This window comes from Danio rerio, chromosome 12 (genome assembly GCF_049306965.1).
Source record: "Danio rerio strain Tuebingen ecotype United States chromosome 12, GRCz12tu, whole genome shotgun sequence".
NCBI classification, from domain to species: Eukaryota; Metazoa; Chordata; class Actinopteri; order Cypriniformes; family Danionidae; genus Danio; species Danio rerio.
The window spans coordinates 33,330,904-33,346,267 of NC_133187.1; the positions used below are offsets into that span (position 1 = coordinate 33,330,904).

At 35.8% G+C, this 15,364-nt stretch overlaps 2 protein-coding genes across 18 annotated transcripts in view; one reads left to right on the forward strand and one right to left on the reverse strand.

Annotated features, from left to right (window-relative positions):
• The window catches only part of zdhhc6 (zDHHC palmitoyltransferase 6), a 16,384-nt gene extending 13,999 nt beyond the window's left edge, over nt 1-2,385 (forward strand). The window contains exons 10-11 of one of the 2 annotated variants that reach the window (XM_005156323.6): nt 1,601-1,647; nt 1,733-2,379. In XM_005156323.6, the coding sequence (XP_005156380.1) occupies nt 1,601-1,647; nt 1,733-1,833 (148 nt within the window). In that variant the 3' untranslated portion in view covers nt 1,834-2,379. Of the gene's footprint in view, nt 1-1,600; nt 1,648-1,732 lie in introns of both variants that reach the window. The other variant, NM_001204157.1, reaches the window with a different exon arrangement.
• acsl5 (acyl-CoA synthetase long chain family member 5) overlaps nt 2,376-15,364 on the reverse strand; it is a 22,567-nt gene continuing 9,578 nt past the window's right edge. For 2 of the 16 annotated variants that reach the window (XR_012387558.1, XR_012387551.1), the window contains 18 exons: nt 15,234-15,333; nt 12,767-12,945; nt 12,614-12,646; nt 12,468-12,519; nt 12,278-12,351; nt 12,105-12,182; nt 11,801-11,935; nt 9,051-9,185; nt 8,861-8,956; nt 7,738-7,810; nt 6,139-6,227; nt 5,946-6,062; nt 5,301-5,444; nt 5,101-5,202; nt 4,912-4,983; nt 3,292-3,716; nt 2,898-2,995; nt 2,376-2,681 (listed from right to left, as the gene is read on the reverse strand). Coding sequence is in view for 3 of the 16 variants with exons in the window: in XM_073917567.1 (XP_073773668.1) it covers nt 3,582-3,716; nt 4,912-4,983; nt 5,101-5,202; nt 5,301-5,444; nt 5,946-6,062; nt 6,139-6,227; nt 7,738-7,810; nt 8,861-8,956; nt 9,051-9,185; nt 11,801-11,935; nt 12,105-12,182; nt 12,278-12,351; nt 12,468-12,519; nt 12,614-12,646; nt 12,767-12,945; nt 15,234-15,333 (1,614 nt within the window). In the remaining 13 variants the exon portion in view is untranslated. Of the gene's footprint in view, nt 3,717-4,911; nt 4,984-5,100; nt 5,203-5,300; nt 5,445-5,945; nt 6,063-6,138; nt 6,228-7,737; nt 7,811-8,860; nt 8,957-9,050; nt 9,186-11,800; nt 11,936-12,104; nt 12,183-12,277; nt 12,352-12,467; nt 12,520-12,613; nt 12,647-12,766; nt 12,946-15,233; nt 15,334-15,364 lie in introns of all 16 variants that reach the window. The other 14 variants (XR_012387557.1, XR_012387550.1, XR_012387556.1 and 11 more) reach the window with 8 other exon arrangements.

Genomic DNA, 15,364 nt, shown 5'->3' on the forward strand with positions numbered 1-15,364 from the left:
AAAATTACAGTTATATGTTTCAGTAGGACATTATACAGTTTTATTTCATTTTGTGAACTGATATTTTTTCCAAAAATAAAATGTGTAATAATAATAATAATAATAGTAATAATTATAATGAATATTATTAATTGGCCACTTTATTAGGTACACCTTACTAGTACCTGGTTGGACCCCCTTTTGTCTTCAGAACAGCCTTTATCCTTAGTGGCATAGATTTAGCAAGATGCTGGAAATATTCCTCAGAGATTTTGGTCCATTTTAACATAATAGCATCTCACAGTTGCTGCAGATTTGTCGGCTGCTCATCCATGATGCAAATCTCCCGTTCCACCACATACCGAAGGTGATCTATTGGATTGAGATCTGGTAACTGTGGAAGCCATTTGAGTACAGTGAACTCACTGTCATGTTCAAGAAACCAGTCTGAGATGAATTGCGATTTATGACATGGCACGTTATTCTGCTGGAGGCAGCCTTTAGAAAATGGGTACACTGTGGTCATAAAGAGATGGACATGGTCAGCCACAATACTCAGGTAGGCTGTGGTGTTGACATGATGCTCAATTGGTACTAATGAGCCCAAAGTGTGCCAAGAAAATATCCCCCACACCATTACACCACCACTAGCCTGAACCGTTGATACATAGCAGGATCGCTCCATGCTTTCATGTTGCTGACGCAGAGTTCTGACCCTACCAGCTGAATGTCACAGCCGAAATTGAGACTCATCCGACCAGGCAACTCTTTTCTTATCTCCAAGTGTCCAATTTAGGTGAGCCTGTGTGAATTGTAGCGTCAGTTTCCTGTTCTTAGCTGACAGGAGTTGCACCCGGTGTGGTCTTCTGATGCTGTAGCCCATCCGCCTCAAGGTTTAATGTGTCGTGTGTTCAGAGATGCTCTTCTGCATACCTCAGTTGTAATGAGTGGTTATTGGAGTTACAGTTGCTTTTCTATCAGCTTGAAACAGTCTGGCCATTCTCCTCTGGCATCAACAATCATTTGCGCCCACAGAACTGCCGCTCACTGGATATTTTCTTTTTCTGACCGTTCTCTTAAATCCTAGAGATAGTTGTGCATGAAAATCCCAGTACATAAGCAGTTTCTGAAATACCAGCCCATCTGTCCGAATTCCATTCATACTTTTCACATTCATACTGTATAGAACGTACTTTACTAACGGCCGAGTAGTACGTTTAAAATCAAATGCAGTACCTACTGAGTAGTAGGCGGTTTCGGGCGCAGCCCATGTCTACATGCCTAAATGCATTGAGTTGCTGTGATGTGATTGGCTGATAAGAAATTTGCATTAACAAGCAGTTGGACAAGTTTACCTAGTAAAGTGGCCGGCGAGTGTAAATAATTAAAACATTTCAAAAGTACTAAGGAATTGATATTTTTTTGAATAACTTTGACTTTCAATCACAACATAACATTTGTTTAAAAAAAAAAAAAAAACACCAATTGTCATTTTTTCTGAAAACAATGCTCTGAATAATAATTTTATTTGAAAACTGAATCGTTTTCACTATTGAATAAATCAAAGATTTTAATTTTACTTAATTTTGGGGTCATAAACAAGATTTTTATGAATTAACAGGTGGTGGATGTACGGAGACAAAGTTTTGAATGAGGAGCAGGCTAAAGGTAAGTTTCAGAAAGTACCTACTAAATGTTGAAATTGAATAATTAAACGTTTCATGAGTCTATAAATTGAGATTTCTTCCTTCAGCTGGAGTTCGTATCAGAGGATGGTTTCCTCGCCGATGTGTGGAGAAATGTCTCTATGACTCAGCCAATAACTCGACGAGTGAAGAAAAGAAAGAACAATGATGCAGAATTTCACATCTAAACAGAAGACCTGAAATATGGGCCTGAAACCCTGCTGACATGCACATTTCTTTCTGATTCTTTTTGTAAAGCTGTTCAATGGCACCAGCGATAAGTGTTGAATTAAACTGATACTGACACCCCAAAGGTACTAACCTCTGAAACTTAAAAAGAACAAAAAAAAATTTGTAAAAATCATTTCCAAAGAAAAGCTGGCGGAAAAAAACTGGCTAATGAGAAGGAAATGAGAGTTTTATAATAATGGGATCGGGATGTATGGACGCTTATTCTTTAAAGGGGATTAAGATTTTACTTGAAAATTGTAGTTTCTTCTTGCCTTTCTCTTACTCGCTTGCTATTTCTGGTTTGTTGATGCTCACACTGATTATGCAAAGCCTTTTCCAGTCTTAACCAGGTGTTTGTCATGCAGATTTCTCTTAAATTGTTTATATAACTGAATAATTTTATTTTATTTTTGATGTCTTTTTTGTAAAACTGATGTCAACCTCGCTGAAGTTTTCAGAGATGAATAAACAACCTTGATCTGTACAGTCATTTCCTCATTTTATTTTCATCATTTTTTTAATAGAACGCAACAACAACACTAGTTTCTACACTGCAAAAAATGTGTTCCTTATTTAGAGTTGTCTTGCACTGTAAAAATGCTGAGTTCCACAAAAATCCTTCATGTAAACTTAAATGTTTTTACAAATTTAAGTAGATTAAATGTAAGTTGTCCCAAAAAAACTTCCACTTAGTTTAAATAAGTAGTTTAAACAAGCAGCAAAAGTCATTTTTGAGTGCATCTCTAGTCCAAATATGTTAAAGTATCTTAAATCTTAAAGCATTTTCTAGACAAGCAAATAATATTGCCTTATTTTCAGAAATAATGAGCCAAAATAAAATCATAGGGTAAATAATTTACTAATGGGGTAAGTAAAAAAAAAACGATTCAAAGCAGAAACCAGATTTTTTAGCTTGATTTAAGGGAAAAACTCATTTTTAATTTCATTTTAATTTTGACTTTTTGAAAACAAGGCAATATGTTTACCATGTCTAGAAAATACTTCTAAATTTAATAATTTTTAGATATTTGAACTACAAACATGAAAACAACTCCACATAAGTCAGGGTGACCAAACTTGGTCCGGAAGGGGCCAGTGTCCTGGAGAGTTTAGCTCCAACCCTAATTAAACACATCTAAACCAGCTAATCAAGTTGTAACTAGATAAACTACAACAGAGGCGTCCAAACTCAGCCCGGAAAGGGCCAGTGTCCTGCAGATTTTAGCTCCAACTTCAACACACCTGGCAGAAAGTTTTTAGTATATCTAGTAAGAGCTTGATAAGCTGGTTCAGGTGTGTATGATTAGGGTTGGAGCTAAACTCTCCGGGACACCGGCCCTCCAGGACTGAGTTTAGACACCCCTGACATAAGTAAAGCTTTTTTAGCAGTGTATACCTCAAATATCACATTTCAATGTCGTATTAACATTTTCTCTGATGGGAAAACCAAAATAAATGAAAATTCTTTCAATTTGTAAGGCTGTTTGTACAATTGCTTTCAAATAGAACCAGACAATGCTTTTATTTCTTTCTGACTGACAAGGAGAGTGTGTTGGGAATAGGTTAATAAATGCAGTGAGGGCTGATACAGTGCAGTGCTGACAAAATATGTTATCTTTTAGCAAATATAGAAAAAACACAATACAAACAGCACTCATAAATATGTGAAACTTTTTTTTTAGTGCACTACATGTTGGCGTAAAGACTCTCGATCTGAACTCTGAAGTATTTGGTGAGATCTGCCCGTTTGGCTTTGAGTGTTGGAGTGAGGAGGCCATTTTCTATAGTGAACATGTCGGGATGCAGGTACAGGTCTTTTACCTGAAAGAAAAGAACAAAATCTTTAGCAGCGATTCGAAGCAGTTATCTTATTAAGTAATTGTTCCTCTTTAGAACCCTGGAAATAAAACATGTCATTATGATTAACTTTAAAGGAACGGTTCACATTTTTGGGGATTTTAGCTTAGCTTAGCATAAATCATTGAATCAGATTAGACCATTAGCATCTCACACAAAAAAAAACTACTTTCTTTGAATATAGGTTCATTTTACAAATTTCATAAAGTTAAATAGTTGAGTTTTACTATTTTTAAATCCATTCATATCGCTGGGTCGTTTAGCATCTTTGGTAACATTTAGCTTAGCTTAGCAAATATCATTGAATCGGATTAGACCATTAGCATCCCACTAAATAAACGTGAGAAAAGGGTTGATCATTTTCCTAATTAAAGCTCGACTCTTCTATAGTTACATTGTGTTTAAGACTGACGAAAAGTTGCTTTTTTCTATGCTGATATGGCTTAGAAATGCACTCTTATTCTGGCATAATAAAACAATTCATTTGGATTTATTTTTAGATCTCTTTCTGTAAACGAAACACGCCACTTCTATAACTCCTATAAAGTTAAAAAGTTCAGTTTTACCATTTTTAAACCTCTTTACCCAATCTCTGGATCTGGCTGGAGCACTCTTAGCTTAGCATAGCATCAATCATTAAATCAGATTAGACCAGGGGTGGCCAAACCTGTTCCTGGAGAGCCACCTTCCTGCAGATTTCAGTTGCAACCCATATCAAACACACCTGCCTGTAATTATCACGTGGTGTTCAGGTCCTAATTAATTGGTTCAGGTGTGTTTGATATGGGTTGCAACTGAAATCTGCAGGAAGGTGGCTCTCCAGGAACTTGACTCTTCAGTAGTTACATTGGGTATTATGACTGATGAAAAGTTCTTTGCTGTCAAACTAGGGCTAAGATGAGATGATAAAAGGCCCACCTGACCATAAACCATCCAATATAAAAAGATAACGAAAGGGGTCAAAAACTAATCAAACAGATGTAAATGTTGTAAACAGGATCCCATCCATCAAAATGCATCCTTATACCAGGTATTAACAGAAATTAGCATGGTTTTATGACAGCCTGTTTAATGTGCATACACTGCATATGGCCTATAGCTGGAAGTAATTAAACAGTAATGGTAGATAATTATAATACCAGATCATAAAAATGCTTACTTGTTCAAAAGACTTCAGCCCTGCTTCACGACCCAGCTTGTTGAGGTCAGAGATGATTGCTTTTTTGAGTTCCTACAAAAGGATGAAGATTGAGCTCTTACTTTGTGGAGTGAATGTTAAAAAACTTCAAATATTAGCAAAATCACAAAAATGTGTATTTACATAATTATGTAAGTTTACACAGTGTACCTGATTTCTACATAGCTCTTCTAGTGAACCTTTCAATCCCAGTTTCTCTGCGAAACCTGGCAATACTTCAGGATCTGGCACCACTATGGCCACCAAAGAGGACTGGACACATTCAATTGAAAGTTATTAAGCTATGTGATCATTTTCATTTTAAGCTTTTTTATTAATCGGAGAAAAGCAAGGAGTTAATAGTAGCTCACCTGTAAACTTTCACCATGTACAAACACCTGGGCAACTGGAGCGCTGCGAATGTAAACATTTTCAATCTTTTCCGGTGCAATGTATTCACCCTGGGCCAGTTTGAAGATATTCTTCTTCCTGTCAATGATCTTCAGCACCCCACTCTGATAAATCACAAAAAAATACTAATTGTATTAATTTTATTTTATTTGTGTGTGTGTGTGTGTGTGTGTGTGTGTGTGTGTGTGTGTGTGTGTGTGTGTGTGTTTTGTTTAATGCTTAATTTGTGAGCAAATAAAGACTATGATACATTTTTACCATAATTTACCAAAGACACCCCCTAAAATGTCCTACTGTAACAATTGTTTACACTCCAAAAACTTTTTAAATCTTTCCCATTATCCTTTAAACCTATTTGTACGCAACAACATTTTAATCTTTAAAGATTAACTAGCCAACTAGACTAATCATGTACTTATTATAATATTGACTTGTATATATAATTTAGAAGTCAAAGCTCAGCATCCATCACATCCAGTTTTACATTTTTCTTTAGTTTTGTGACCTTGGCTAATGAAGTTTGATGTATTTGTAAAAAAGAAAAAAAGAAAAAAAAAAAAAATATATATATATAGTTATGTATGACTCTTAAATTGAAATCTCACAGGAAGCCATTTGCCAATATCGCCAGTGTGAAGCCACCCATCTTTGTCCAAAGCCTCTGCTGTTTTTTCTGGATCACCGAGATACCCACGGAAAACATTTGTCCCTTTGACGCAAATCTGAAATGAAAAAACAAAGCTATAAGATGTTTCAATGACATATCGGTTGATGGTTTCTAAAATTGTGTTCCATTACCTCTCCTTCACCATTGGATGCAAAGTAGTCCATTTCCTCAACATCAACAAGTTTGATAGTGTTACATGGAATAGGAGCTCCAACATGCCCTAAAGTCAGAAAATGAAAATCAGCATTCTATATATAAATATGATATTATATTTATTATTTATTCAAACAAAGATATGGAAAATGATCCTCTTGAAAATGATCAGTTAATCTGTATTTACGTTAGGTGTCTGATTAAAGTGTGATTTCTGCTTTATTCTGCAAACTACTCTTCACATTTCTTCCAAATACAGAATAAAAATGGCATTTAGTGCATTTGTTTGCCTAAAATAACAAAAAGGGGCACATATTCAGACCTGTTTATTTTCATTTTTCAGGGTTTCTGCAGGTTTTTTTTGAGTCAATTGTAAAACGTTTTAAGACCATTATGAATGAAGTTTTAGACTTATACAGGGCTAAATATTAAAGATTTTTTCTAATGGGCTGGTTACGTCTGTAAATAGTTTTTGTATTAATGGAAGATCATGTAAAAGGATGTGTTGCTTTTTCTAGTTTTCCTTTCCTGATTATGGAATTTAATTTGGAGAATTTGCTGTAAAATGTTTAACAGCTGTTGTGAATTGTATCTCTTTGCAATAAAAACCTGAATATAAAAAAAAGGTTTTAAGATGGATTATTGGTAATTGGGAGTCAATCCGATAGGGTAGCTTTACCTGCACATAGGGAATTTATGCCTGTTTAAAATGATTTTAGACCTACAACATAATATTTCAGTAAATTTAAGACTTTAAGGCCTAAAATTTAGTTTTTGAATTTTAAGATGGTTTTAAGACCTCGCTGACACCCTGATTTTTAGACTAAACAATATCAATGTTTTTTAAACAATATAAATGTTAACTTCAGACCTAAATCCTAAATCTACATAAGATTCCAATAAGAATTTCTTTCATATTATGGAACTATACCTATAGGATTCCATTAGTTTTCTTGTAGAATTATTTAATAGGATAAGACACAAAAATTACTGCGTGGCAAAGATTAATCATGATTAATCGCATCCAAAATAAAAGTTTGTTTTGACAAAATGTGTGTGTGTGTGTGTGTGTGTTATATGTGATAGCAATAAAACTTTTTTTGCATAGATATTTAAACTTATATATAATTTGTTTATTATACATATATATTTTATATCTAAATATAAATAAACATTTTCTTACATATATGCATGCATGTGTGTATTTATATATAAACATATATATTATGTCAAAACTTTAATTTTGGATGCGGTAAATTAGGATTAATCTTTGCCCAGCTCTAATAAAAATCCTTTAGGACAGTTTATACAGGATTCGAATTTATTCCAATTATATTCTTAATCTTTTAATTTTGAAGAATCCTTGTGAAGTGTAAAGAAATCAGCATTTGGTGGAATAACCCTTAAGAAGAAAAAAGAATTACTCTAAATAATATTTTATTTTAAAATAACGTTATTAGACCTTTACAGTAATAAACCATTATTTTACTGAAAACCACACCTAATAGCCCCAATAAATCCAAAGAATCTGGGAGTTTTCAATTAATCATTACTTTTTTTCAGTCACAGTAACCCACCAGTTTTCCAGTCTCCTGGTATGGTGAAAGAGCAGGCCGCAGTGCACTCTGTCTGGCCATATGCCTCAAATATCTGGAAACAGAGCAGTGATAAAGAGGTCAGTGTTGAGTTACTGTGACACTGGATCAATACACATGCTTCATTGATAGTGGGTATGTTTAGTAAAAACACATTAATACTTTCTAGTAAAAGCAGAAACCATACAGTCTAGAGCTGCACATAAAGATAGCAATCTTAATTCGACCCCTAGACGATCTTAATCCAGCATTTCTACGATTCCGTCAATCATATTTTCAAGTTCAGGAGAGAAGCAACGGTGGGCGCACAAGTCTTCACATTGCTTAACAACATGGACACCTCCAAATGGTGTTAAAAGAGTCACCTGCTGTATTTATAAGATATAATTCACCCCAAAAATGTAATTTCTGTCTTCATGTAATGTATTTGCGACCGCAAAATCACACGTGACCTGAGCCTCTGAATGAGGTCTGCTTTAGTGAACAGAACCTGCATAGGCTGTGAATAACAGGTAATAAAGTTGTAAATAACATTCAGTTTGTGGCACAGTGATCGTTTGGGAGCCGCGCGGGAAGTGAACCGCTCTTGGCAGCGAAAATGAAACCGAAAGCGCACACAGTATTAAGATGCCAGGTGTAGCTGACTGATTCCAGCCCAAAAAGTATCCAAAACCTGCCAAAATGCAAAAATACCCACCCAGTCTTCTGCATTCACGAAAATCACATTAGTGACAGATTTTAAGCAGAAAATTACAGATTGTTAGCATATGTCTCAAACATAATAATTCAGCATCAGAATTATCATCAGCATTAATGACCAGGACAAATCTAAAGTCTGTTCAAGTCCACCATTCCAAGTCTAAATACAATTTAGCATTTTAACCAACAGTACAGCTAAACAAAGCTTATTGCTGTTTAACCACATGTTTGAGAATAACAATAATAATAGCCCACTTATATTAACCTTTACAGAATCGTCCGAAAATCGTTATTTTAAAAATTGTTGTTTAAAAAAAAAACAAAAAAAAAACGCGATTCTCATTTTAGCCAGCTCTAATACAGTCACTCATTTTTATCATCACACTCCCATTTCTTCTATTCTCACCTGGCACCCAAGACATGCCCGGAGAAAAGTGAGCACAGATGGAGAAATAGGAGCAGCTCCAGTCACCATCACTCTCACACGGCCTCCGAGAGACTCCTGAGGGAGACAGTTCAGAATTTTCCAGAACCATTCCTCATAAGTGCATCACAAAATATAAAAAAACAATTCTCATCTGTTCAGTTGTGGATACCTGCACTTTGTGAAAGATGAGTTTGTCCCACATGCTGTCGTTCCTGATAATGCCCTGCTTGACTTCCGCACATTTCTTCTCAATGGCAAAGTTCAGTAGCCACTTCTTAAATGGAGTCTTGGCCCCACTTTGGACCTGAGAAAACAGTAGAAAGTGGACAATGAATGACTTAAGAGCTGCTTATTGGTTTTCTTTGTGTAACTGAACAGGCTGAGGAAAATTCATACACAACACTGAGTGTACATCTTCAAGATATAGAACATTTTGTAGCCTAAACATGGAGCACATACAAAATTTGTACACTCTCCTTAGTGGAAAAACTACATGGCCTTTACATATATAAATTAGATGATGATAATTTTTGCATTAATTATTAAATGTGAGATCATGCGGTTAAAACAACATTTTCCAAAATCACACATTTAATGTGTGCCCCTTTAAAACAGATTCAATACAGTTTTTTTTTTTTACAAGCAAAACAACTTACAGAGTCCACTTGATAATTTTTTATTTCAAGTAAGAAAAAAGTAGCTAAGTCTTGTGCTACTCTGATTAACTTTCCAGTTTTCACAATGTTTTAACAATGGGTTTCAGGTTAAAATCTAAATCACGTTACCTCAGTTTTATATACAGATTACAGAGCAAGAATGCTAAATGTAACACAGACTAAGGTGCTAACTGATGATTTTCATTTAGACGTGTTTCTAAAACCTGTGTAAGATTAAGAGAATTTAAACCAAGAGGTTATTTAGTTTGAAGCTTTAACAAAGTTTAATTGTGTTTAATTATTGATGCAATGAAGATTATACTGTGCTATAGGGCTGTGTGATATGGGCAAAAGAAAACTATCACGATTTTCTTGAACAATATTGCGATTTCGATTTTTACAGTGTGACTCTAAAACATAATTTTAAAGGAAAACAATTAGATCTTTATCAAAGACCTGAAACATGAATAAGGCAAATAAAAATCACCTAGTAAAACTGTAACAAATTGTCTCTACAACAGACCAATGGCAAAACAAATAAATATCCTACTTTGTGTGTGCGCCGTCAAACTCTGCTTGACCATAGTTGCGTGTAATTTTGCACTGTTGTCCACAGATTTTGTTTAGTATTTTTTTGCGTATTTTTACGCAGGAGGACCTAGATGACTAGATCTCAACTTTTACTTCAAGCACACAAGGTAACAAGAACTGACCGATCAGTTTCATACTGATTTCAACACAGAACACCCAAACACCCAGTGCTTTTGAATTTTCTCCATAATTAAAACTCATCGAAACTGCAGCAATGTTTCATCCTCTGAAAAAATGGTTGATGGTCGCCTATCAATGACAAACGACAAAGTGCATTGAAAATGCTAAAGGAACGACATGCCTCGCTCTTTCCACACGGTATTTCGATGCAATATGTAACTGACTGTTCTTCCAAATTCCTGGTTCTGTGATACAACAGCCTTTCTAAAGTAATGCAAGACCACAAATGTTGACATTTTTTTGGCACCAAGTCCTCCTGTGAACTCGCCATCCCTATTTACGCAGGCCTAAGCTCAGTCTCCTGTTCTTACGCTCTGTTATGTTGCGTTTCATAGAATTATAACGTGCTGCATAATGATTGGTTCAAATAGCATACTGCGGCAAAATCATGCTGTCAGTTGATTTACAAATCATGCATGTATACTGTATACCCCTACAAAATAACCATGATCAATCTACAATTATTAATTCCTTCCAAATAGAGTTATAAGACAACTTGTGGAACTTAATTTATATCGCAATATACAAATCGCAGGCAAATAAAATATTGCAAGACTGTCAATTTTTTTCCGATATCATGCAGCTTTACCACAGACAACAGTTACTAGTGCACCCTTGAGGCCCAGAGAGTAAGATTCACGGCACGGTAAGGTCACGGCACCACTTTAACCCAGAACTTCTAACTACAAACCAAGCAAGATTTTAACATCTGTGTCCAGCATTAGAGGTGGATATGCTAAAAAGAACACTGAAGTATACTTGAATGCCTTTTTATGCCAGGAGAGTGAGGTTTACCTACAACAGTGGTGCTCGACCCTGTTCCTGGCGATCGACCTTCCTGCAAAGTTCAGCTCCAACCCTGATCAAACACACCTGAACCAATTAATTAAGACCTGAACAGCACTTGAGAATTACAGGCAGGTGTGTTTGATATGGGTTGCAACTGAAATCTGCAGAAAGGTCGATCGCCAGGAACAGGGTTGATCATGCCTGACCTACAACATTCTTACTAGCTGATCTCTGTTACTCTCACCCCATAAACCTCACTCCTATCCGGGTCACGGCACCAAAATTACTCCTCTGGTTCTATTTTACAAGGACGATATCATTAGATGCTAGCACTGTCACATCTACTGGCTGCCTGGCCTCCATTACATATGGATAGGTGCCCATATATACTAAAAAAATTATATTGATTAATTATCTCTATTTCAGAGGTTGCCAGAGCAGAATGAACTGGCAACTATGCATATGCATATCTAGCATATGTTTTACATATCAATTGTTCAATTCACCCATACCCCGTGTCTTTGGAAGCAAACATGGGGAGAACATGCAAACTCCACACAGAAACGCCAACTGGCCCAGATGGGACTCAAACCAGTGACCTTGCTATGAGGCAACAGTACTAACCACTGAGCCACCGTGCCACCCTTAAAAATATTACAATAGCCCTATTATGGCTATTATGGCTTGGTGTGTATATTCATACCTTGTCATAAACACGATTCAGAAGACGTGGAACCACTGGGAATACTGTCGGCTGCAGGGCTTTCATGTCATCTGGTAAAAGTCTGATATCACCTTGGAAAAAGCCAACTCTTCCCCCCACACCGTACAGCACTGTCTGATACACATAAATAAGAACAGGCAAGCATGACTCCAGTGTTCTGTGAAAGAAATCCACCTATGTGATTTATAAAAGATTCGAGTACATGACGCTTGAAATCTGAAAGGTCTTCAGCAATGTTTCATCAAAGATGACAGCTGGAGACAGATATAAAAAGGCGGCTTACCTGTACAACCCTCTCGAACATGTGTGCCAGCGGCAAAAACGAGATGGACACGTCGGATGGAACGGGCACAAAGACGCTCTGAAGAAATATGGGTTTGGCATCCAACATTAAAAATCTACACCCCAACAGAGGCTTTGTAAAAATCATGTAGCCATCACATTGACATACAGCACCTCAAAGGTTCTAACCACACCAGCTGCATCTGCAACCACGTTTTCATGGGTCAGCATGGCTCCCTTTGGATCCCCTGAAGCAGAAAATACTGAATTAAACCTCATACAGTTTGAACACACCACATTATTTACTAGCGGTGGCTTAAATGTGGTTTCTTTGAGGTCATGAAGAAGACTGCATCAAACCTACCCGTGGTTCCACTGGTAAAGCAAATAATACTTAGGTCTTCTGGCTTTGGGGGCTGAAAAAAAAATATCAAAGCACATCCGAGTTTGTCAAATACATTAATAAATACCACTGCTAAAAACACAGTTCATAATTAACTCATTACTCACAACAGGTCTGTGATGGTTGTTCTTTCCCAGGGCCTAAAAAAAGCACAAATGTTTTTAAAAATATATTTTGTTTTGGGACGCCGAAAGATTTAATATTTAATAAAGCTTTAATATTTTGTATTATTCTTTATTATTTATTGCTGATCAGTGTACCTCTACATCTTTTAGAGACAGGACGTCCAACCCAATCTTAGAGCCTCTTTCGGTCAATGCGCTGTCATAGGAGTCCATGAGGATGATGGTTTTCAACAGGGGGGTGAGTTTTTTCTCAGAGTTATCCAGAAGTGTTTCTGCTTTATCCTTCTTATCGCATATCACTGTGGATATGTTTGCTGTGGAGAGACATGGAGTACTTAAGAGTGTAAGCAGAGGTAGCACAAAATCACTATGGCATTAAACTGTTTTTTGTGAAAGGTCCAATATGGTAACCGAGGAATTTATGTGGTAATTATAAACTTAATGATGACATAACCATTCAAAACTGATTATTCGATTGATTACTTGATTTATTCGATTTGTTAGTTTAAAAGAAATAAAACAGTTTATTAAAAATGGAATTCTAGAGGGCAAAGAAGCATTTATTTGATGAAAATAAATATTTACATTGATAGAAAATAAATACTATTCTTTTGAACTCTGAAATCATGACAGTTTTGCAATTTCCATTATTCATTGATGCAGAATATAAAAAAAAGATCACACAAAAAAGCACAATAGGTAAAAATAATAATAATCAGCAAAATCATACTTTAATTAGTAAATAATTAATTGAATTAGGGGTGCAGTGAGTAGCACTGTCGCCTCACAGCAAGAAGGCCGCTGGTTCAGTTTCTCCCACAAGTCCAAAGACATGCAGTATAGGTGAATTGGGTAAGCTAAATTGTCCAAAGTGTGTGTGTGTGTGTGTGTGTGTGTGTGTGTGTGTGTGTGTGTGTGTGTGTGTGTGTGTGTGAATGGGAGTTTATGGGTGTTTTCCAGTGATAGGTTGCAGCTGGTAGGGAATGCGCTGCATACAACATATGCTGGATAAGTTGGCAGTTCATTCCACTGTGGCGACCCCGGATTAATAAAAGGACTAAACCCAAAAGAAAATGAATGAATGAATATTATATGATATTTAAGATAGAGTATTGAAAAAGTTTTTCGTTTCACTTTGGTATGGCAGACATGAAAAGCAATGAAAAATTTAAAATGAGATATAATCACAATCAACATAAACCAAGAGAATGAAGTTTTCCAAAAAAAAATATAAGTATTTTTGCAAAAATAAAATAAAATTAAAAAAATTAAAAAAGCTTCATTCTTTGAATAATAGTTGGGGATATGTTTTAATTTAAGGTGATAATCTTTGTCAATGTTTGAGTCGATAAGTCAAATTGTTTAAAAGACACTGCAACTTTAAAAAAAAATTTATGATTAATATTTTTAATGCATTAGATGCAAAACCTTTTAAGTGCCACCTAAAATTTAGCTAAAATTAGCATCTTTTTCAGCCTCCTTTATTTATGTTCCTATATTTTTCTTTAAAGGCAATAAAAAAACTTCTTATAGCCATAAACATGAAATTACTGAGCCTACATAAAAGAGCCTGAGAAAAATACTCATTTTAGAAGAGAATTTTAGATGGCACTTTGGAGGTTTTTGCATCAAAGCTCTTAAATTATATTAAGAATTTTTGACAAACTCCAATAGTTATTTTATTAGTAATTTTCACAAAAACTAGGAATACAGCAAAAAAAAAAAGTGATGAAATACTGTACTTAACTGGAGTGTGGTGCAATCTAAATTTGAGTCATCTGGATCAAAAGTTTAAAAAATTACAAGTAAATTTTTCCACTGGCGGTGGTGCTTTAAAGTTGTCTAGAGACCACAAAGTTGGTCAATTATTAATCAACCCAAAAATTATGACATTTTCCTTTGGTTTAGTCCCTTATTTATCAGTGGTCACCACAACGGAATGAAACGCCAATCATTCCAGCATATATTTTACGCAGCTGATTCCCTTCCAGCTGCAACCCAGCACTGGGAAACACCCATACACTCTTGCATTCACACATGCACTCAAACACTATGGCCAATTTAGTTAATCCAATTCACCTATACTGCATGACTTTAGATTGTGGGAGAAACTGGAGCACCAAGAGGAAACCAACGCCAACGCGGGGAGAACACACAAACTCCACAAAGAAATGCCAACTGGCCCAGCCGGAACTTGAACCAGCGACCTTCTTGCTGTGAGGCAATAGTGCTAATCACTGAGCCACCGTGCCACCCATAACACTAACAGTAATATTTTGAAAAGAAACCTTTGTTTAAGTGGAACTAGTTACTGAATTATAATTAATGGAAGCTGGTTGAACCATATATAATAGTATATTTTTTAGTAATAGTATAATATACACTATAATAGTATATCATTTATTATATAATAGTCAATAGGTAAGCAAAGCAGCTTAAAGTATAGAGGTAGAAAAAAAGCAAGCACACAGAAGTCACTAGAACAATAGAGTCATCCAGTTCTGGGGGATTATGTAAGTCAGCGGAGTTCATCAGGTGTGATCCCTAAAGCTGCTCTGACCAACACCTTTAATGAAGCATGCAAGCAAGCAGGCTTAAGTACCTCTATTAATGATGAACACAAGAGCCTCAGGTCCCAAGGTGTCGTAAAGAGGCACTGCCACCATGGAATAGGTATAGCAGGCCAGTTCTGCGATAATCCACTGCAAACAGGACAGAAAGGTTAGTATTGTA